We start from the raw sequence: 24,948 nt of genomic DNA, 5'->3' as shown, positions 1-24,948 counted from the left end.
CACCCTCCCCCCCCCCCGACCTCTTTTCTTCCCTCTCCTCACCCGTCCCGACAAAAATTATACCTCCTTCATGAATCTGGACAACTCAAAGCTGAGCCTGCCACAGCCGCACTGCAGGTCCAGAGCCATGGTTGCATTGCTGCCTTGAGCCTGCAGAGCCTGGTGGCTGACCTGTGCCAGCTGGCTGGCCAGACTGCCCTGCTCTGCTCCGTATTCCGCCAGGAGTTGCGCCTTCAGCTCGGCATCCGATTCATGAGCTAACTGCGTGTTGGTGGAGGGCATGGGGGGATCGATTTTAGTCCCCGCGGGCAGGCAGACATCTGAAAAGAAAACGAATGAAGGAATGTTGACCATTTTACTTCTTGTGAGACACTGCTATTCAGAAAAAGTATTAATGTGACTGCAATTTTAGGGCGGAGTTGTTTGCACAAAATGTATACTGCCAAAACGTTTGGTACTACGTGTCAAAAAAACCAAACATGTCCTACTTTTGATCCTAAATAACTCTGTTGTTTACCATTGGAATTAAACCGAAATTTCAGATCATTGAAAAAAGGCATGACAAATTTTATGGAGCACGTTTCATCAACTTTGTGCAAGAGGGAGAGATTTTAACGCCATGTGAAAAAAATACTCACTTTCAGAATGTTAATAGGTGGAGATGGTAGCGGAAGGCGAATGCTGCGGCCGAAAGCTTCTGAAGGAATACAGGATCACCCCTGATGTCACTGCACACCTCCACAATCGTGTGTTGCGCCAAACGATCGAGGAGGTGTGCAATGGCATCAGGGGTGATCCGGCATTCCTTGAGAAGCTTTCGGCTGCAGCATGCGCCTTTAGCCACCGTCTCCAGTGCTGTATCGACATTGGAGGACGCCAAATCAAAAGTGGCAGATTCTGAAAGTGAGTATTTTTTTTGTATGGCACTTAAATCTCACCCTCTTGCACAAAGCTGATGAAACTCGCTCCATAAATTTGGCATTTCTACATGATCTAAAATGTCGGTTTAATTCGATTGGTAAACAACAGAGTTTCTTAGGATCAAAAGTACATTTTTGTAGGACATGGTTTTTTTTGACATGTGGTACTAACTATGCGGAGAGTACATGGTGCTTTGTATTATCACTCAAGTGTCCCTCTGACTGCACTCTACCTTTGGTCAAATTTATAACAATACCCCTCATCACTGTCCACTATGCAATACCTTCAGTAGAACCATCGAGCCCACACACCAGGGCAATAGGAAGAGTGTCACTGCGATCCACAGACTGGACGATGCGAAAGCCCGCGTGCTGGTAGAAGTGTCTGCGGAAAGCGTATCGCGCAAACCGAGACGACTCGTCACCTGTAGACATCCAACATCCGCCCTTCAAATAAAAATGTGGACACAATTAAATTCTGTACTCTTACTCTGTGGTGTTTGAGGGTAACATTGGGTTCAGAATGTTTTTCATTATTTTATGCATCACAGAACTGTATGCTGGAGAAATTTGTACACTTTAGTATGTCCCCCAAAAAGTGTCCACCTAGCTATTTTTGAAATAAATGCAAAACCATTAAGTCAATTTTGAAAATGTTGATTGTGCAGATGTTCCTTATCCTTGGCCTATTAACCCCTATGGGTTTCATTTAATTGCAATCACGCACCACTACGCAGTTTTCAATTGATGAGAACAACATTTTTGGACGCTGTGACCAGGTTCCTTGCCTTAATGAATTTCAGTGCTGTGTTATGTAAGCTGTGTAAAATCCTGCATGTTGTGAAAAGGGCTGCGGTTGGGATTGGAATCATTTGCGTGGCTATCAGTCATCCTGGCGAGACCTCAGTTCAATGTTCAAGGGCAAATGATTCCAATCCCAAACCACATCGACGTTTATTTCACGACATGAAGGATTTTACACAGCTTACATAACACAGCACTGAAATTGATTAAGGCAAGGAACTTGGTCACAGTGTCCAAAAATGTTTTTGTGATCAATTGACTATTGTGCACTGATGTGTGACTGAAATTAAATGAAACATGGAGGGGTTTAGGCCAAGGATAATGAGTAATGTAATTTTTGGAATATAAGCCGCACGGAGTATTAGCCGCAGCACGCAAAAATCTGCAAATTAAGATTTGAAGTCGGCGTATAAGCCGCACTGGCGTATAAACCGCACCGCCCGCAGCGGTTTCAATTTTGTAAGGCCTCCAAATGCTTGTCAAAATGCTCTGAACCAGTTCCATTTACACTACGAAAGCTATAAAAAGGGCCACAAAAGTTATATCAAATCATTTACAGTCGATACTCTTACAAACAAATATGGAAATTGATGAGAAATAAACACCGGGAAATGCTGCCGGCTGGCCCCTCCAGTCCCCGGCCTAAGTTAGTGCATGGCCCGGCAGCCTGTGCCGGCAAATGACAACATTTTTTTGCAGCACTTGAGAGAGTATGCAACCCACCCATGTGTCGTCTGACTGGAGCGCTACAAATCTTGCTTTGTGGCAACAGATGCTAATTTGTTTTGTCCTAAAAATAAATAGGTCCATTTTTACAACAAAAGTTATCGAATTGTTGTGATTACTAACGAGTAAATTCAAGTTTCGATCGTAACTTTCTTTAAAAACAGTCAACACGATACTAACATTTTTATGGACAAATCTATTAATTTCCTTAGGGGTGATTTAGCCCCAGTTTTGAGTATTAAGTCGTTTCTTGAATACATTTCAAGAAAAAAATTATATTGTGACGTTGAACAACTGCTTATCAAATAAAAAAATGATTTGAACTCCATAAAAAGTATTCGTTGTCTCTTTTCTTTTTTTAACAGCAAAATATTGGTAATTGTTTTTCCCAAGAAAGTACACCCCTTTATTTCCACAAATGGTGTGGTCCATGGGAATGCATGCAGCAGTATCACGTACAGCCGGTTGTCGAATACAGACAGCTTTCACTCACGCATGGTCGGCCGGCCTGCAGCTGTACTTTTTACCCCTCGGTTTATTTTCGTGGGACGTGCTTCCGGATTGTTAATGACTTTCTTAATTGATAATTCATTTCAGCAACAGATGTTTTCTTATACCAGTACATTAAATACACATTTGAATCTCATTTGTATTCTTCAAGGCTGGGCGTATAAGCCACCCTGTGAATAAGCCGCAGTAAACATTTTCAAGGGCAAATTCAACGTATAAACTGTGGCTTATTTTCCGAAAATTACTGTATTTGCACCACCAAAAGTTTTCAAAATTGATAATGACTTTCTAATTGATAATTCATTTCAGCAACAGATGTTTTCTTGTACCAGTACATTAAATACACATTTGAATCTCATTTGTATTCTTCAAGGCTCGGCGTATAAGCCGCCCTGTGTATAAGCCGCTGTAAACATTTTCATGGGCAAATTCAACATATAAGCTGCAGCTTATATTCCGAAAATTACGGTATTTGCACCATCAAAAGTTTTCAAAATTGACATCATGGTTTTGTAGTTATTTCAAAAATATTTAGACGGACACTTTTTTGGGACATACTATATGTCAAATTTAGAAATTTACATATCTGATTTCAACTACATTCAAACATGTACATATATAGCTTTTTTGGAGGGGGGAGGGGGTGTGGGGGGGGGGGAGGGGGTGTGGGGGAGGGGGTGTGGGGTGGGGTGGATGAGAGATCAATTTGAACATGTAATGTACACAGAGAAAATAAAAGAGGTGTAAGAGAACAAAGAACAAACTTTATTAGACAATTAGTATTTAATAGGCAATAAATGATGGACAGATTCCTCGCTTCACACTTGCGTGTCTTTGGCACAATTCGACTGAGTATGTCCATTTTTGTTTGGACAAGTGACATAAAATGACCTCACAAGCCTATCAGTGTTGTAGTCCAGTCCATCACAAACCCCTCCAGTCTCAAGTCAAGTCACAAGCTACTCAAATGAACAGTCGCAGTTCTATTCCTTCGTTAGTGTCCATCCCTTGTCACGTGTGACTAGATCTGTGAGGGACCAGACTGCAATACCCAGTGTTCTCCAACCTGTAAATATAACCTGGTGCCCCGCCAAGCTTTTTGAGGCACCCGCCAAGCTTCAAAAGTTGCCGCCAAGCTTAAAAGGTTGCCCACCATGCTTAAAAAAAATGAAAAAATTTATATAAAAGAAAAACAAGTGGGACTACCCTTACCCTCCAGGGTACATTTTGGCCAGAAACTCTGCCAAAAGCAGTAACATGGAACATTCGTCAAACTGACAAGCCTGCCCATTGTAGCAATCAATCAGGTCAAAAGTCTCAAGGCCAAACTGCCTGAGAGTCCCTGGTCACAGATGTGTTATAAAAAGATGATGCTGAGCCAGTATTGTACTTAATTGTTAGTGTTACTGTGTTAGAAATGGCAGATGTTCATCTGCAAATAGCGCCCCCTAGCATAAAGAAATGTGTGACAGCAAATAGCGCCCCTAACATAATTATAGCGCCCCCCCCTCCGCTTTTTGATGGCGCACCAACCTTTAATTTCCAAAGTTGGAGAACACTGAATACCGATGCCCTTTCCGGTGGGCTTACCCCATCCCCTTGTATGCAAATCCCCTCTGTTTAATAAAAATATCATTATCCTTTACCAAAATCACGTTATGTCTTCCGTCAAAGGTAGGGGTACTGAAGTCGTCATACAGGTGATGCGACATGCTGCCTGGTAGACCGTTGAAGTGATCCTCCATCCACTGCCAACTGTTACCGAAAACGTCGTAGAAACCACGCTTGGTGGGTGGGTACAGGTTGACAGGCTAGAGAGAAAATGACATGAAAAACACTCAGTCAGATTTTTTTCTTCAGGTTATTAACGGCATCATTGGTGAATTTCTTACAGGTCTTCTTGTTCAAGGCCCATGATTCGAATGTGTGTACATGTATGTGTATACCCACACAGAATTGTTCCGTAGTTGTGGGGACTACACACGAGTTGTCCCATGGTACTATGGAGACCAAAGACGCTGTGGGGACAGCAGAAAGTCCCCATAACCCGGTCCTAATTTGCCTTACAATAAAAAAGTTCCCCATAACGCGGTGACGGCCTGACCACACATGCAATCTTGTTCCGTAGTTGTGAGGACATACACTCATCTCTACGCCGTATTTGTGGGTACCAAAAACGCTGTTGGGTTAGCAAAAAGTCCCCACAACTCAGACCCATTTACCCTAACAATGAAAAACTTCCCCATAACCCGGTGACGGCCTACCCACCCACACACACCCATCTTTGTAAACACTGGCAATTGTGGACCCCCTATTGTCCCTAATCCTCACTCCTTTGTTTGTACTTTTTAGCGACAGCTCTCATTCACTCGTTTTGTACACGAATTTCAATTGTGGACTATCGGTCAATCATGGACGTATTGTTTCTAGCCTAACCCTTTTGTCCTAGCGGGGTAAATCCGTGATTGCCGGTGTTTACATACTCACACACACACAAATTGGAGGGGACGGGCCTTTGACTTACAGTGTTGGTAGTGTAGGCCAAGTTAGTGTTGTATTTCTCCTGTAGATCACCGTGATACAAGATGTCTGCAGATGTGCCACACTTGACTGGTACCTGGAGGAGTAAATATACATGCATATCACACCCATTTCCCAACTGGTGTCCAACAAATTCCATCTTATGAATGGTGTCCAACAGACGGGTGGAGCCGACTGACGAAGTCATGTAAAATGACTTGAGTCAATTCAACAGGAAAAAATTAGTACATGAATACACAAAATCTGGTCCCTGTTACCCTTTTATTGGTTGAACATTCACAATCTTAAATTCACAATCTCCATATAAGGAGTTGTTTACGACAAGTCGGAGAGCCACATACCGTAACATAGCTAGAGGGGTATTTAAAAAACATGAAGTAAAATTGTTGAACAAAATCATTGGTAATTTATAATTTTGGACTTGCTTTTTACTTTTTGACCGAAAAGGTAATTATGATTGGAAATAATTGCATCCATTCCCCAAGCCGGTCTTAACCCTAAAAGGGCCGGGGGGGAGGGACTTTTTCTGCGATAGCCTTAAAAAAAAATTGCTTCGCAACCCGAGTTGTTATGACTTTTTAGCCTCGAGCCTTGCGCATTTTTGTTAGCAAAAACATAAAAATCGAACCATAACAATTTTCCGGCACTATGGCCGTGTTTGACCTATAGTCATGAAATGTCTTGAGTATGTTTATGATGAGTTGCTCAATGCATGTACCGAGTTTCAAAATTTTTTGTAACTTGATGGCCGAGATCTTGGGGGGGGGGGGGGGGATTCGGCTGAGGGATGGTCAAAATAACCCGGCCCTAGGGTTAAACGAACTTGTTTAAAACCAGCCAAGCACATATTTATTCCCATACTAAATCTTTCTTCTAGAGCTATTGTCTAAGTTTTTTAAACATACAACTATATATGGGAAAATGCTTTCAAAAGACTTGGCTGTAGCTCTTGAGGCCCGTTTAGGACACATACTTAGAACTGGAACAGTGACCTTGAAATCGACCAATCCATTAGGCCCTGCGCACTGTTCATGTGGGCAATCTGACTGGTTACAACTGATGAAAGTGTTACAAGTGTGCATCTGAATATTTCATAGGCCTAAGGAGCAGGGGTTGAAAATAATTTTAACAAAATCTCTGTTCTACCAGCATACCTGTTTGTCTCTGATGGCAGCATGTTCAGCCTCCGTCATGATACGGTACTCGGGGCCCTTCCACTTACAGTAGGCCTTGGCTTCATGGTAGTTGACGGCGACAGGCCAGTCCCATGGCATAGGGATCTCTTCACAGAGTGTGCGCAGCCTACAGGCCAAGTACATGTAATATACAAGATGGAAAGCATTACAAAAAATGGGGAGAATGAAGCAAACCCTTGCTCTTTTGGTGTAATTTACCGGTAGCACTTTTCAGTTTGACATGAAAATCCACTCCAGCTTAACGCTTTTGCATAGTGGCTTGACTGTCATAGCACCTTGTTATACATGTACATGTAATTCCATCTCAAGACTTCCCTAAATATGCCTTCAAGTGGAGTTTCGTGGCCTCCTGGTCTGGGGCATTGAATTTGTGGTATGTGGGTAATTCTGCAGGTTGTGGGTTCGAGTCCAGCCTGGGGTTATGGTATGTGTTCCCTTGGGCAAGGCACTTTGTCACTTATTGCTTGTCTCCACCCAGGAGTAAATGGGTACCTGTGAGGGCAGAGATGGTTATTGTAATTGATTTTAGCTGCTTTGTGCAGAAATGGCAGCATGGAGCTGTATACTCCCCAGGGATCTGATATTGTCTTTGGAATGTTTCATTGGCCCAATGAGCAGGGTAATAATGAGGTAGCACCCTGAGAACTAATACTGGTGGATACGAGCGCTATAAAAATACATAATACACATTATTCAAGTACTGATAGGGCCACTGAGTTTCCACTTCAAAAATATCTGTTTTCCATTCAGAAAATTGTAAAATCTGTTTCCACCATAAAACTGTTCCCAATGCTGTGCATATTTGAATAGTTTAGTATTCGGATACTTGAAATTGAATTTGATCCAGTATTTGTATATTCAAAAACATGCCAATAACGTTTTACATGTACATGTACATGCACCAGCCTACATGTACATGTACACATATGGCATGCCCTGTCGGGAATTCAGTGGGCCACAGATCAGGTTTTGCAATGAGCCAGTGCGGTATTTCAACTGCGCATGCGCACAATGATATGGGTTACGGGTCATTCGGGATAATCGAACGCTCATCGAAGGCGCAAGAACCGCACGGAGACAGGCGCACGACGCTCGCGTAAGCAGAATGGATGTCAGCGTAACATTGCGTATCATCCCGTCAGCGATTTTATCCAGAATGTCCTTTGACATGGACTACTTTATCGAGTTACCGAACTGGCTTATTGCACCTGTTGCAAAATTTTCAATGAGTGGATTGGAACAAATAAATCCACCAAAAATGACCGCGGACCAAAATGTGGCATTTGACAAACAATAATATCACGCAACTTATACGATCAAATAAAATCGGGGATGCTGTTCTCGATCATCTTCTCAAGTCCCCTTTTATCGTGTTTCTACCTGAACTGGCTCTCGTCGTTGTTGTTTGCATGTTGCTCGCCGTTAGTGAAGCCATTGGTGCCGTTGCTGGTGTTGTTGCCATTGCTGGTCATGTTGCCATTACTGGTGTTGTTGCCGTTGCTGGTGTTGTTGCCATTACTGGTGTTGTTGCCGTTACTGGTGTTGTTGCCATTGGCTGTGCCATTCATTCCTTGCTGACAGTGGCTGTATCCGGCCAGTATCCCGCCGCAGTTGGACAGGCAACCTGCAAAATGTACACACAAAAATGAGAAACTAGATCTTTGTCTGTTCGATGAACAGAACATAGGACTTTTCCGCATTGTTTTTTATGAGTTTATGTTTTGTTTTTTCGTATGCAGTCAGGAAAATTATATTCAAGAACATAGTTCATAAGTTATTGAGCTGTTCTTGTAGTTCTCCATATATAGGACTATAAAATATGCACCTTTAAGATGACGTGTCATGAAATGTGATGACGTCATATCATGACGTCACCCATGTTTTTTGTCTGAAACACGTCCTTGTCTATGTACATGCTAAGTTCAAACCCAGTCGGACTTACAGTCCTCTAAATATAAAATCTTAAGATATACACCTTTAAGATGACGTCATAAGACCATTGATGACATCATCATGACATACTTGTCCAGGGCCAATCTAACCTTGAGGTCTTGTTCATGCCTAATTTAAAGTCAATCTGATGGCATTTTATGTCAAATCAGGTGATGACGTCATCATGACGTCACTTCGGATTTTGCATATTAGTATCAGTATCTACCCACCCACCAAGTTTCAAAACAATTAAACTTATATATGTGTTTTGGAAAATCACATTTTTGATGATGTCATCATGATGTCACACATTTTTCAAAATGTTGTGCATACATCTATAACCTAACAAACCTAATACAAAAACAATTTTGAATTTAGCATGTTGGGTTCGAGAGATATGGTGATAATCTTTAAACCTTCAAAAATCTATATAAAAATCACATGATGATGCCATGATGATGTCACCTCAATTTCAACCTACATGTATAACACATCCTGGTCTACCTACAAACCAAGTTTCAATCCAGTCAGACTTACAGTTCTGTATAGGGCTTTAAAATATGCGGCTTTAAGATGACGTCACGTGACCCGGCCATGATGACGTCATAATGACATCACTCTTCTACATAGGTCTTACCTACAAGTCTTTGTCCATGTTAAGTTTCGCTGGGATATGACTTTGTTTATGTCAAAAGTGGGGGGCTGAATAAAACATGTACAAAGTCTATGGGATTTGGGGTGGAACAAAAGGAAAAAGAAAAAAAATCAGAACAAAAACAAAGGCTTTTTCGTAAATTTGTGAAAAAGCCAAAAATATGAAGATCCTCAGATGACCCATTGGCTCCATGCATGAGTAGTTCCAATGTCGTGTACATTGTACATGTAGATGGTGCTTTGTGACCAATTTTGAGTGCCCATTGAGAGGGAGGGACACAACCAGTGTGTTCGATTCATTCCCCCGCGCTTACTCGGGCAAGCGCGACAACGTTCGATTTACCTCTCACGTGACTTCTCGCGCTTACTCAAGCCTGGCCCAAGTAACCGACCCGCCGAGCTGGTTACTTGGGTAAGTATCCCATAAGGCCATGCAACGTCCGGCGGGCGCCTCAGGCCGTGTCCCAAACGGGTTTCCACGGAGCATAGAGCTGCCAACCCGATGTAGCTCTATGCACGGAGCTACGGCTACGAATTATTGTCAGCGCGTCCCCGCGTATTTTCACTGGGTGTGGACGTGCTCTAGACAGTTATTTGATTCGTATGCAGCCTGAGAAAAATGTTGCAACCTGACGCCACTTCAGCAATTGTGTAAAAAGTCTATGGAGAGTCAAGAAAATTGTTTCCTAACAAAATTGGAAATATTTCTCAGTCCCAGATTCATGTCTTATCATCATTTTTGCAATGAATGACCTTTATTGAGATGATATATGAAGAAAAAAGTGGCGTCAGGTTGCAACATTCCCCCCCCCCCCACCCCCTCTAAAACTGATAAACAAAGAATATGTTGGAAAGAAAAAAAACGTAATTTTTTTTGGAAAATATGTTTTGCCCTCCTCTAGAAAAAAATCCTGGCGACGCCCATGTTTCCAGCTCTAGCACGAAACTTTACCTGAAACCGTTCGTTTATTTAGCTCCACTGTGCATGTCTGTCAAGGAGCCAGGTGCGAGTAGTACGCTAGGGGAAGTAATCGAACGCACTCAATGTGTGAGTGAACTGCATGGTCTGCATGCATACATGTATTGAGAAAAGTACTGATATTCTGGATGTGCATATACCCAAGGCGTCTATATGTGACAGTCAGGCACATTTACACATGTGTACTACCGGTACATACGGGTACATGCACTTTGCATGTGCATGTTGACTACAGAGTATACACTGTATATCATGATCAGCATGAGTATAATTTGTACATGTATATGTAGGTGACTAGGTGGGGTCAATATATCGAGATGTGGGCAAATATCCAATGAACCCAAGCCAATTCCAATTTTATTTACCCACGCATCTTTTTTTATTGCAAGACACAATACATACGAAAAAAATTAGGCAAAATGGGAAGAAAGGAAAAAGGCAATACGTGGCATAGCATTGCCAAGCGATGCGCATCGAATAATATTCAAAAGCTAGCATACCTGTTGAGGTCAGATTTTCATGATTTGTATCACTTCTAAAATGGACCCATGTACATGTATCTCTCCCATGACACCTTTTCCCATACATTTTCTTGTATACGTGGAATTATGTGGGAAGCATTTGCTGAAACAAAACTCTCTTAATTAACTTATTTCCATACGTTTTCCCAGTGTTTCCCCTGGCTAATGAACTGAGCGAGGTGGTAAAAATTCTAATTGATGATTGAAACAAAATTTACGCAGTCTGCAAACTGAAAAGAATGCAGTGCTCACAAAAAATGCGCGATGATTCCATCTACAAATTGTGAGTTCTTGATACATAAAGGTCAAGGAAAACGCTCATAAATTACACAAAATGTAAATTCGATTGGTATTTGGGTGTTTACATAAATGTGGAGGCCAGTGGTATAATGCACATGTTCTTTCCTTTCATGGGGCATTTCCATGTTAAAATAACCAACTTGCTAATACTTGTGTTTTTACTTTATTGCCCATATCACTATGTACCCACTGAAATAAAAAAAAAGTTAAATCACCACAATGCATTTGTATAATTTTGATCAAAAATTAGCCAGAATTATGACATTTTTAGGTAAAATTGCATGACATTTTTACAGCTTGTCCAATGGTGCACAGTTTTCATTCTTTCAATTGATAAAGTTGGTCTTTTTTTAATTCTAAATGATTGATGATAACCCAAAACTTAATATTAAACACAATGTTCGTGCATCGGCAACTTTGTATCATTTTGACATGCCCGCTAAAAATACCATCACTCTGTAACATTCGGTGTCAGCAAATCCTGTTACAGAGTGAACTTTACCACTGATTATAATATTTGTAGAAACTGTCAACTATTCTAAATTTTAAGTGATTATTGAAGTCTGAAAACAATGAAGCAAAAGCACCTGTTTGATTGATGATTGAGTTTTTAGCTAAAATAATGACCAAGTTTTTTAATACAATGAAAACTTTGGCATAGGACAGGTTAAAGTAGAACTACAGTGAAGAAAAGTGATAAAAGTGTTTTTGTGTTGGTGTCAGCGTTACAGGTGAAATGATTATTATAACAAACTCTGATATTTAAACTTCCAGTCTCAGAAACAAGTATCTGATGTAGAAACCATCAAGCTTATCACTAAATAGAAAGGTTTAAATGGTTTGATACCATTTATTACTATTATTATTAGTTAGTTGTAGGATTGTCACTCTGTAACAGTGACTATTTGGTGTCAGCGTTACAGGTGAAATGTTGGTTAACACCAGGCTTTACTTACAATAACATGCTTTCTAGTGGTGTTTGTAAATCTTCATTGTTCTTCATAGTTGCAGTTTTGGCTGTCAAACTTGCTTTTAGAGAACAAGTGAGTGTTTGTCTTAAAATAAGATAATTTCATGTCAAGTGAGAGCTACATTTTTGTAATCATCATAATATGTCAAATTTCCTAAAACTTGATATTTGATTTTCAACAAATGTTGAACAAGGATAGTGTTAAAGTTTTTTTTAACTTATATGTGTTGCAAATAATTGCTTAAAAAGCAACATGTCTTTACCATACCTGAACAATAACCTGGTGAGAGTTCTAAAAGAAATTAACAATTTGGTGTCACTGTTACAGGTGAAATTTGTGTCCCATATGCTAGTTTATCATGTTGCTACTCTGAAAAGGGTCATGTTACAGAAAAATGGTTTTGTTTTTGACAAAATATAGACCCTAGACTGCAAAACCATGTGAAGCTGAATTTAATTTGGTTATTTTGAAAATTTGACCCTAATGTCACACACTGGCCTCCACATTTATGTAAACACCCACTTCCTTAATATTGCAAATCTTCACAGCGAGGTGGTGATATTGGCAAAAATTGAGCGAGAAGGTCTCTGAAAGTAGCGAGGTGGGCCGCCTCACGTTTGGATAGGCAGGGGAAACACTGCATTCTCCACCAATTTTTTTTTAATGTACATGTACGTGTACGTTACCCTAGAACTCAGTGCAGATAAACATGCATCTCCCATTTTTCAGTGGGATAATAACAAACACTTTTAACCCTCAATCATGTCTATCCAAAGAAAGAAATATTTCGGACTTTTTCTTTGCCGGCTGAGGCTGCGATCAAAATATATGTAACTTGGCTACAGCCTGCAGTAACACAGCACCGTCGATATCAGAATTTTCAATAATCAATATATCGGAAATCCAATATCGAAAATATTCGATATATCGATTATCCCATGTAAAAGACCATACAGATGACACTTTGAATTGAAAAAAAACCACAAAAAAACAAAACAAGATTAAGTCCTAATTTTCAACGGCTTTCTCTGGAGCATATTACTCAAAGTCAAACTTTTTAAAACAAACCTCAGCACTGACAGTTTGCCCAGAACGGGCGGTTTCTTTGAGGTTTTATGAATTCCAGCGAACGCAGAGCACACAGTGACGCTGCTTGGCATTCTGCAATGTTTTTATTTTGAGTCGCAAGCACTAGTTGCCGCCGAGTGTTTTTTCATTAAATAGCAAACGATAAACATAGTAAAAGCACAAACGAGAGATTTATTTTGACGATAATCTGACGCATATTCAACTGACTATTTTCGATATCATTCCTAAATATTGAAAATTTCTATATTTTGATATGAATAAAAAATTGGTATCGGTGATATCGATATCAAAAATAATACGGAATAGTTGAGTAATATTGATATATCGATGGTGCTCAACACATGCTTGTATAAGAAGTGGATTGAGCCGCACAGGCCGAAGTGTTTTTGACAGTCAATAGCTAAGAACTGTAACATTCAGCCCATATTTGAGACTCTGCTCAAAATGAGCAGTTGGTTTTAATCTCCCGATATGACCCCCCTCTCTCTCTATTTCTACATACTGGCATCAAAGAAGGCCCCCTACAAAAGAAAATCATAAATTTACATGTACTTGTTATTCATAAATACCTAGTTTACCCATTCCTATTGGCCGAGAGCCCGTCACATGGGAGGTTTTCAAAAGTTGATAAAACACCAGCTGGCTGGTTTAAAACACTTTTCCAGTGTCACATGAAATCCGGTCCCATTACCCTTTTATTGGTTGAACGTTCACAATCTTCACTTTCTTGGCATGTGCAATATACCAACGAGTCCGTTTTTCAAGTCCTAAATTCGCACTACACCAGCACCGCTACGTGCTGCGCCGCATCAATCGCGCAGTACGTGCCACGCGCGCCAATCTCCATATAAGGAGATGTTTACGACTACTCATGAGAGGCACATACCATAACCTAGCTAGAGAGGTGTTTAAAAAAAACATGTAGTAAAATTGTGGAACAAAATGGTTGTAAATATATCATTTTTGACCTTTTTTGACTTTTTGACTCAAAGAAATGAAAGGTACTTGACTGGGGCCATTATCAGTGTCCAGGCCCCTGAGCCAGTTTTAAACAAACTTGTTTAAAACCAAACACATATTTATTCTCTAATTAAAATTAAGTTTTGGGAGACCGAAAAATAAAATAAAAATAATAATATGGAAACAAGGTGAATAACCATACAGCAGATCTTTAAAGCTATAGTCCATCATTTGCAGCCATCCGAAAAGTAACTGGCGTAATTATTGTTGAAAAACATTCTTGGTTGAAAGATAGTAAGGGGACTAAACTCCCTGTGAAATTATTCTTTCTGGCAAGCTGTCATTTTGAAGTAATCAACGAAAGAAGGCCTTTCCAACGGTGCGTCTTAAGACGCACCGTAGGAAAATTAAAATTAGTAGTTCGTTTTGTTATTCGGCAAAGTGCACGCAAGCATTGGCACGACGCACACGCGCGCACGATTGCTATAATTCGTCGGATCAGTGCGCGACATCGCGTATAGCTGCAATCGGCTCAGTGAGAACACGTCTCAGACGCTGAATTCAGGCCCAATTCAAAACATGATTCAGCAACTTTTGATTTGAAATTGAGATCCTAGAATGCTGTTTTTCTCCGAATACATGTATACAGCTGAAGCTGAGCTGAAACTGAGCTGAAACTTCATCAGGTTAGTTGTTCAGTATCCTTCATTAGATTTTGAACACTTTTGTTTCTTCAAACGAACAAAATGCACAAATTACAAATGATGGACTATATCTTTAACAGCAGACTCATTGGATGTCATTTATCATTTTTCAGTGACCACCTTAATGCAACTGTGGGGTTTGGGCCTTTGAAAATGGTACTAAGACTTCACAAATCAAGATGCGGTACAGAGCATTTTAGGGCCATATTTTATACTCGAGAGTGGAAATTTACATAGTCTGATAATAATAAAATTAGTCTTTCCAAAAATAAAAATCAATGAAGGTTGGATTGGTCTATTGGCCCACTCTTGGCAATTTTCCACAAAAACGATTCTGCGATTCTTAATTAGACTCCAAATTTGGTAAGATTTTCTATATGTGGACAGGCACTGCTAGAGTCAACAAGCAAGGGCATTAAGTACGTGCAGTTAAGTACATTCATCAGAGCATCAAAGTATTCCAATGATTTGATTTTCCTCATCAACAGACTTGTAGAATACTCCTGATATGGTGCACTGAACTGAAATTGATCTTGCTTTGACAAAGACCTTCCTTGCTCTCCAACACAGCAATTATTCTATTGAAGTAAATAAAAGTCTTGCTTGGCAGGGTGCAAGCACAACAGCACCTTTGAAGGACTCAGCGCCTTTGAAGGACTCAGCACCTTTGAAGGACTCAGCACCTTTAAAGGACTCAACACCATTGGTGTACATGTATAGTCCCCTATAACAAGGAGAACTTCGACCCCCTGTTCCTCTTTGTTAATGAACTTCAAGATGTTTCAGTAGCCAGTCCAATTACCTATATAACTTGATACGGAAACCTTACAAACAACGTCATTGTCACAAAATCATGTCCGAAAGTACATAAAAAAAACAAAAGGAGTGTACGAAAATTAAGTACAAATGAGTGATAACATCTTAAGGCAAGGGAGCTATGACTATGGTATAACCGTATTTGCTCTGTAGCAAAAACCTGGGGATTTAACACTCAGTTTTCTTCCATATTTGGACCTTTCCCCTGCTACAGGCATAACAGGTGCACATGAAAAAGCACAGCTTCTGCCAGAGAGTCTTTTCTACACAGCTATCACAATTTTGATTTGTGTTTTTATAGAGTAACTGAAGAAACCAGGGAAAATCACTTATGGTTTGTGGACTTCTTTGGATTCAAGCTAGCTATTTAACACTTTGTCCTGAAATTCTTAAATAGAGGGGCACCCTCAACGACAAGTTATCCGACATGTTTCAGTTCACTCTGTGCATTCCAGAAGACACAAATGGTAGTGCATATGAATGAATCCTAAATGTGTATTCAGACTTACGCATTGCTTTTTTCCCCCTAAAACTGTAAAAAAAAATATTGTATGTTCCCACCAATACAGTCTTTCGGGGGTATTCTATGAATTGCCTTACAGTTCACACTTGTATATATGGGCTGGTTTTTTTTAAAGGCACAGTCCATCATTTGCAGCTATCCAAAAAGTAACTGATGTAATTATTGTTGAAAAGCATACTTGGCTTAAAGATAGTAATGGGACTAAACTCCCTGTGAAATTATTCTTTCTTGCACGCTGTCATTTTAAAGAAATCAATGAAAGAAGGCCATTTCCAACGATGCGTAAAGACGCATTCTTGGAAATTTCCGTTAGTAGTTCGTTTTTTATTTGGCAAAGCACGCGCAAGCATTGGCATGATGCGCGCCCGGTTGCTATAATACTCGTCGGTTCAGTGCCCGACATCACGTAGCTGCAATCGGCTGAGTGAGAATGTGTCTCGGACGCTGTATTCAGACCAAATTCATAACACAACTCAGCAACTTTTGATTTGAAATCGAGATCCTAGAATATTGTTTTCTCAGACTATACATCATTCACTGAGCTGAAACTTCATCAGGTTAGTTGTTCAGCACCCTTCTTTAGATTCTGAGCACTTTTGTTGCTTCAAACGAACGTAATGCACAAAAATGGACGCTACCTTGAAGAGAAGGATGGCATAAAATCTTTAGAGGTTTTACTGCCATTGTACAAAAATCTAACTCTTGAGCTGTAAATAAAACATGGAATTTCTATTTGGGCAACCAAAACTTTGCTAGTCACAATATCACATTGCATACCTTTGTTACAGATCCAGAATATCGGGTGCATCACCTTGCGAAAGTTCCTCCACTGCCAGCCCTCCTTGGTCCAGTACTGCTTCTTCTCATAACAGCCGCTCTCAACAAAGGCCAGAAATTCCTGGTTGGTGATCAAGTACTGCGAAGCCTCAAATGCAGGCACCCTACAAATATAACAAAGAAAGGGAAAACTGAACCTGAACTGGGACAAAATAACTGTGCACAAAGCGTATCATTTCTAAAACAGCTTAAGAAACTCAGTGACTACATTAAAGCCTGAGTCCATCATTTGCAGCTATCCGAAAAAGTAACTGGCGTAATTATTGTTGAAAAACGTACTGGTTGAAAGATAGTAAGGGGACTAAACTCCCTGTGAAATTATCCTTTCTGGCCAGCTCTCATTTTGAAGAAATCAACGAAAGAAGGCATTTCCAACGGTGCTTCTTAAGAAGCACCGTAGGAAAATTTAAATTAGTTGTTCGTTTTGTTATTCGGCGCAGCGCGCACAAGCATTGGAACGACGCACAGGCGCGCGCGGTTGCTATAATTCGTCGGATCAGTGCGCGACATCGCGTAAAGCTGCAATTCAAAACAATTCGAAACATGATTTAGCAACTTTTGATTTTAAATTGAGATCCTAGAATGCTGTTTTTTCTCGGAATATGAAGCTGAAGCTGAGCTGAAACCTCATCAAGTAAGTCGTTCAGTATCCTTCATTAGATTTTGAACACTTTTGTTGCTTCAAACGAACAAAATGCACTAATTACAAATGATGGACTATAGCTTTAAGAAACTCAGCGACTACATTAACGCTAGCCTTACCAACTCCATCAATATCCATCCCAGTATCTGCCAGATTTTGGCAAATGAGCCATGTGTACCAAGTCCATCAAACCCACCAGTACCAGTGGTGGATTTCATCAAATTTGCTCCCAGGGCATTATGTGAAGCAGAGTGAGTGATGGATTTTGACGAACATGGTCTCCTACTTAGTAAAACTAAGTAGGGAGTTGGGTTAAACATGTGTTCCTTTTGTCTTTCTTTTCAACTTCTTTGGTCATGCTTGGATAAAGCTGTAATTTCAACATGCTGCAAATTTCTCCCCACTGATCAGAGCTCAAGCCTGAACAAGCTTTAGGCAAAAAAAAAATAATAGTTCTGCTTCCGGTTTCCCTACCTACCCTATTCTGACAGTCCCTACCCTAATTTTTTTATTTTTTATTGGAAAATGAGAAAAAAACACCTCCATACGCCTCCATATGATCGTACACAAAAAAATTGGGAAAAAAAACAAAATTCCCTACCTACCTACCCTATTTTTGAATGACATGTAATCGGAAGCAGAACTCTTTTTTTTTTGGCCTTAGGAAAATAAAAAAATACTGGGTTCATAAAAAAAAAAATACCTTCATGAAGGTTTTTGTACTCCAAGGTTTCATACCATGAAGCATAAAGAACTATCAAAGCGAAGCTAACAATTTTTTTTTATGGGGATTTCACGGGGATTTATCATGAATGCCTTTTCGTTTTGGGAAAAAAAAAAACTGTACACAAAGGGTCAACTAGTACGGCATGACAAAGTAGCTGGCGGCACAAAAACCGCAAAATGAACCACCACATCCCTTATGAAATTGAAAGAACTTGAAATTGAAAGAACCATGTTGACAACAATGGGATATGTGGTAAATACATTGAACTTTTGAGAAACCTTCCACGCATCACATGTATACAAAGAGCATTAGGGGGAGGAATTGGACAGTAATTCTTTTGATAGTGATTTGTTTTATTGGATAGTATTTATTTCCCAATTTCACAGGAGTACATGTTCTTTTTTGTGTTGCACTTTGGTGAGATTTGGGTGGGGGGGGGGGGCTGGATGTCACAATTACAATTTCATCTGTGCTCAAAGATGCTACACACAAGCTTCTAGCCAGGCATACAATAGGATATCGGGCCGATACGCTTCGAAAAAAATCCGATACGCTTGAAGTTAACCGATATTCTATCGATACGCTTCACAGTTTTCGTGACAAAAATAAACTACCCAAGGTTTTCTCACTACTTGTGTATTAAATGTACTGGTATAAAATAAGATCTGTTGCTGAAACGAATTATCAATTGTTACCTGAGGCAAATAATTTTTTTTAACGAACAGGGGAAGCACATCCCACGAAAAGATACCGAGGTTCGCTACCGAGCGCTGGCGGTATACACTGCCGCGCTGGCCGGCCGGCGGGCCGTGCGTGAGCGAACTCTTTCGTTGGAATCTGATGTGATTGCATGCGTGCCCCGGTCACGCATGCAACACGCACACTGTAGGATCGGACCAAACCATTTTTTTGGTAATAAAGGGGTGTACTGTCTTGGGAACAATAATTATAAATATGTCCACAGAAGAAAAGACAACTAGTACTTTTTATGGAGTCTGAAACATTTCTTTATACGACAGTCAGTTGTTCTATGTCACAATATATTTTTCTTTCTGGAAATGTATTCAAGAAACGACGTACATTGTAAAATGCAAAACTGGCACTAAATCAACCCTTCCGAAATTGATGGATTCGCCCGTGCATCGTGCTAGCTGTTTTTGAAGAAAGTACGATCGTGCATTTGATGTTTTGACATTACTAATCGTTAATAATCACAACAATTTGATAAGTTGTGTTGTAAAAAGGACTTATTTATTCTTAGGACAAAACAAATCAGCATCTGTTGCCACAAAGCAAGATTTGTAGCGCTCCAGTCAGACGCCACATGGTGGGTTGCATACTCTCTTAAGTGCTGCGGAAAAATGTTGTCATTCGCCAGCACAGGCGCTAACTTGCCGGCAGCAATTCCCGGTGTTTATTTTTCATCGTCAATGTTCATATTTCTCGCCAATCATGATCATCTTAGTCGCGCTTTGAATTGTGTTTCTTCATGTTTCCACCACTTTTTACAATTTTCCTGTAAAAGGTACCTAATAACATTATCAGTAATGGAAGACAATGAAAACTTGAGACCTACATTTTTCCTTATGAAAAAGGATGTTGTTTATAAACAGTTCTCTTATTAATCACTGTTATCAGGGTTTGACTATAATGGCAAAGATTTCATGAAAAGGTAAACTTGGCGTAACGAATGCTTTTTGACAGACATCTAATGCCAACTACTGTGTTGCATTTTTTTAACGTGTAATTGAAATAATAATAATAAAAAAAAAAAAAACCACCAAAATTCAACAGGCCCACTTTCTGCAGCATTCTGTAACTTATAGGGTTTTGCTCTTTTTACGATCATAAAATATGCTTCCAAATGGCCTTAGATTGCACCACAGAGCATCTAGAATGTCAAAAATTTCCGGCACCCCACGCCATAAGGGCTTCGTGCTTTGCGCTCGCAAGAACCTTCGTCGCATGCCCTTATCCTTTAAATTCATCCTGGCTAGAACCCTGGCTACACAGGTTTTTCACTGGACACCCGGCCTCCATAAAATCAAATGGGGGGGGGGGGGGGGGGGGTCTCAACACCATCTGTCAATAGGGGGCTGCTCAAAACCGAATTCATGGTCATTGTTAGAATATAGGTGTCGCTATACATGTTCCACGGGACGTTAAAATAAACAGCAAATCGCGCAAACCAGTGTTTTCGGGGGGCGGGGGGCTTTTTTCTTTTACGTAATTACACTACAAAATGGTCTTACCTGATTTTTTAATTTTGCAGTGTTTGCCATAAAGGACAATTGGTAAAAGGGAAAAGTATACACATTTATGTATAGTCATTTATTCAACTGCAGAATCTCACACATGCATCCTATTCATTGCATTCCGCAATACAATACATATCTACGTTGTTTTTACAACTTCAACTTCACTTTGTCTCTTTGAACATCGATTATTTGCCTCCCTTTAAAACCCCATACACCAAACAAAAGTGGATGCCTGTCAGAAAGCCTCATTCAGAATGGGAATAACAACTCACATTTTCTGGCATTCTGGGTACTCATTGTCCCATCCATAGGAGGGGAAGTCCAAAGGTTTCCCGACGGTGACTTCACACGCCGGCACGGACACCATCTTGTTCTCTCCAGCACCTTCGCCTAATGAAAAAAAAACCCCAAAATTTATCCATGTAGCGAAACTGGCTGACTTGCGAACATTTTGTGCATACATGTGTACCGTAGTGGAGTGCCTAACATAGCAGTGTGGTTTCCTGATTTCCTGGTTGCAGGGCCCAATTTCACGGCGCTGTTAAGCACAAAAAAAGTCTGGCTTATAAAAGCAGCTTACCAGCCAAAACTCCACGTGATTTTCATGCTAAGCAAACAACAGCTGAATACTAATCATGAGCAATATACATCACATGGAGTTCTGGCTGGTAACCTGCTTTTATAAGCCACACTTTTTTTGTGCTAAACCAATTTTTTTGCTTAGCAGAGCCGTGAAATTGGCCTGGTCTCATCTGCTAGTTCTAATAATCAGACTTTTATGTTAGAGTATATTAAGTTACTTTAGGGACTGTCATAGCCTTGTGGTCTGGAGCAATGAACTCGTTGTCTGTGGGTATAAATTCTGGGGGTTGTGGGTTCGAGTCCAGTCTGGGGTTATATAGTGCCAGTGTGCTTGGGCGGGGCACTTTGTCAGTCACATCTTCTACCCACCCAGGAGTAAATGGGTACCTGAGAGCGCAATGGTGCCACATTTTTCAGCCTTGCTTGGTGTGGAAATGGCAGCATCGTCATAAGTGAAATGCTGCACAGCGTGAAATGTTGCGCAACTTACACAATAGATTTTGGCGCTAGCAGAGTGGCGCCATTGCGTAAGGTTTCGTGAAATCGGCTGCAGAACCTTGAACACTTTACTAATTTGTCAGTTTTACCGTAAGTGATTGGTCCAGATCGCCAGTCCTGGGGTTTGCGTAGCAGGTGGATGGGTAGCTGCTGGATCAGAACTGAGGATGTGTCCAGGTGGATTCTCTCATGCTCAAAACCCATAAACAGGGCCCACTGCAGACAAAGACAAAGTTAGCTTTCAATAAACCACTGGGGGGCCACTGGGGGGCCATCGGGGGATATGGACATCCACTGGGGGACACGTGCCCCCAACAATGACACCCCCCCCCCCCCCAGTTACACCAATATCTAGAGCTGCGTGTAGCAAGATGCTGTACATAAACATTTTACACAAGGGCTGTCAAGGGAAAGTATGTACAGGACTACAGGTCAACATGCACATGCAGTACTGGTATGTACATGTACAAGTACGTGAGTAAATATACATGTACTGTATGCAAATAAGGTTTTTTTCCTGGACATGCTATCTTAATAAAAATCTTAACTTGAAAACTTTAAGAGCGCCAATCACAAAATGTTAAAAAAACGTTGCTTTAAACATCTAAACTAGCATCTGAAAAAAAAAATAACGAAATTTGAAGAATTCATTTTCGTCATTCAAGGTCAAAGGTCATTTTGTTATGCCTTTTTTCTGTGCTTCATGCAACTATGTTGGTTTTATTTTATGAAATGGAGGCCATTCAAAGAGCTTTAATATGATGTACAACTTGGCTTTGTACATGTAGGTCCTATAGTTTTGGAGATACAAGTAAAGTTTGGAGGTCATGCTTATTATTCAAAAGTTTGTTGACCTGTATCTCAAAAACTAAACAAGCCAAACTACTGATACAAAAAAAAAAATCAGTTCTAGGGGTTTCTCATATAGGCCAATCATCACACCAAATATCATTTCAATCTGTGAGGGTCGGGTCCAAAATCGTGTTAAATTGACACGGAATAACCCATGACTGATATAACAAGTTTCTTGTAACTTGTGTAATAAGGCCATCTGCCCTTATTCATGTACATGTACAGGTACGATCACGATAATAATCAACTGTAGAACGTGCAGTGAATTTCAAAAAGTTACTTTGAAGTTCTGAATATAGGCTAATATGATGACATTGAAGAGCTACCATATTGAAAGAAAAAAAATCCAAAAAAGTTGACCCAACCAAAAAAGGGGTTAAAATTGCCAATGAAAACTGTTGAATCACGATCAGTCCGCATTTTGTTGTTTTAGGGTTTTTCTGTTCCAGTTTCAAGGTATCAAATTAAAACATTAAGTTAATTATATTAATCAGTAAATATCCTTTATACTTCCCACAGTTACATTGTATCACAATGCGAGAGGAAAACCAGAGGAAACAACACAGGAAAGAAAACTGAAACAGAATACTAAAAAAAAAAAAAAAATGTAGATTCATCATGACTTGCACTTTTTAATGAAAACCATTTCTTGGTTGGGCAAACTTTCTTTTTAGTTTTTGTTTTTAATGTGTTTTATGTTCAATGTAGGTCTTAAATCTTGCTGGAACATCATTTTAGCCGATTCAGAAATTAAAATCTGAAATTCATGGTACCCTACAACAGTATGTACAATGTAATCAAACTATTTCCGGATAAGCTTGTTTTTTTATAGTACTGGTGTTATGTAATGGGTACAAGTACATATGTAAACAGATAAACCTACACATTGTATACTTAAGATAAAAGTTAAGATAAAAGGCAAATTGCAATTGTGCACATTGTCATTTCACCTCAGTCACCTTATGTATTTACTAACAATAGATTGACCTCAGGGTAAAACAAATTGCATGTCATGATGATAAGGTGAATTACATCCATGGAGGAAGGAATAGACTTCCTTCCTCCATGGTATAACCATGTCATGACTACAGTATGTAGCCATTGTAATATTCTTCACAGCAAGTTACTCTCAATGTGTACATGTACACGACACTACTGAGTTAAAAATGCTTGCTGTTGATCCTTTGAGAACAATTTCAGTGTCTTGAAGTTTAGTCTGAAATTCAAAAGCAGTGGCGTCCGAAATTTGGGCACAAAATCAGCTGAGTGTTCCCTATCGTGGCCCCCCTTGAACAAATCTCAACAAATCCGAAGTTAACATTTAAACATTTCTTTAAAGTTAAACAATTTTGATAAATTATATTCACCATTCAAAACCCAAGTTTGTCAGAAAATTATTTTCTTTTTTAGGCGCATTTTAAAAAGATTAATTGTGCACTTCGAAATAAAATCGGAAAATCACGCCAAAAAAAAAATTCTCTGCAACTTTGTAAAGGGTAGGTAAACTCAAGATTTTTGAACAGGAATATTTATAGCTTGATAAAATTTCACTTACTGAGAAATTTGAGGCACTAGCAAGGCACTAGAGGCGAAAACTCAAAGTGCGCCACGTTAAGCCCCGCTATGTTAAGCGCCGCACCACGTTAGGGTACATCAACAATACATCCTACATGTACATGTACAAATGAGGCCATTACATTGTAGCTTGTGAATGTAACAACCATCCAAAAACATAAATGTAAACAATACTCACCCACGGACTCTCCATGGTAACTGGCAGCTCTAGCTTGGTATCTGCAATTACTTTGCGTATGGCGTTGCGGACCTTGCGCCGGTACTCCACCACTTCTTCCAAGGGCGGCCACTTGAAGGCACCCCCCATGCGGTAATTCTCCTGCAATTTGGAAGTTAAACAATAAATTTTAAATTGTAACCTTTCCGAGCATACAGATAAACAATTTTGGTATTTTCGACTGCATGTTCACACATTAGGATATGACAATTTTCCGTTTGGGATAAACACTTCACCATATATGCTTGTAAATCATATACATGTACAATAGCAAGTGATGACATTCAAGAAAACTTGCTTTCCTGAAACTAGTACCCAACTGAAAACAATTTTGGAGATCCCGATGGTTTTGCAGTGTTTTGTATGCTCCGTCTTTTGTGTGAACAAAACTTTCCATTTTCTTTTTAATTCCATGAAAATTTGCAGAATGCAGATATGTTTGACAAGTTCGCGCCGGACGACGTGTATTATACCTGCAAAAGTTTTGCGGTATTCAAAACGGATGACAGATAGACAAGCAGGGAACGAGGCCAGAAATATCTGTCAGTGACCCGCTCGCAGTGAGCGAGGCTGGAAACATGAGTGTGCTGCCCGAGGGTGATGGCTTCAACCC

At 40.0% G+C, this 24,948-nt stretch overlaps 1 protein-coding gene across 5 annotated transcripts in view; it reads right to left on the bottom strand.

The window, feature by feature from the left end:
• LOC119728198 overlaps positions 1 to 24,948 on the bottom strand; it is a 64,440-nt gene that overhangs the window by 16,624 nt on the left and 22,868 nt on the right. For all 5 annotated transcript variants that reach the window (XR_005271016.1, XM_038200325.1, XM_038200327.1 and 2 more), the window contains exons 5-14: positions 24,297 to 24,437; positions 21,781 to 21,907; positions 20,884 to 21,001; positions 16,924 to 17,087; positions 8,078 to 8,321; positions 6,656 to 6,803; positions 5,485 to 5,577; positions 4,607 to 4,771; positions 1,205 to 1,367; positions 64 to 320 (exon numbers count right to left, since the gene is read on the bottom strand). Coding sequence is in view for 4 of the 5 variants with exons in the window: in XM_038200325.1 (XP_038056253.1) it covers positions 64 to 320; positions 1,205 to 1,367; positions 4,607 to 4,771; positions 5,485 to 5,577; positions 6,656 to 6,803; positions 8,078 to 8,321; positions 16,924 to 17,087; positions 20,884 to 21,001; positions 21,781 to 21,907; positions 24,297 to 24,437 (1,620 nt within the window). In the remaining variant the exon portion in view is untranslated. The remainder of the gene's footprint in view (positions 1 to 63; positions 321 to 1,204; positions 1,368 to 4,606; positions 4,772 to 5,484; positions 5,578 to 6,655; positions 6,804 to 8,077; positions 8,322 to 16,923; positions 17,088 to 20,883; positions 21,002 to 21,780; positions 21,908 to 24,296; positions 24,438 to 24,948) is intronic.

This window comes from Patiria miniata, unplaced genomic scaffold, assembly GCF_015706575.1.
Source record: "Patiria miniata isolate m_02_andy unplaced genomic scaffold, ASM1570657v1 HiC_scaffold_20, whole genome shotgun sequence".
NCBI classification, from domain to species: Eukaryota; Metazoa; Echinodermata; class Asteroidea; order Valvatida; family Asterinidae; genus Patiria; species Patiria miniata.
Note: the sequence above shows the minus strand (reverse complement) of the source record. Positions and strands in the feature narration are given on the sequence as shown.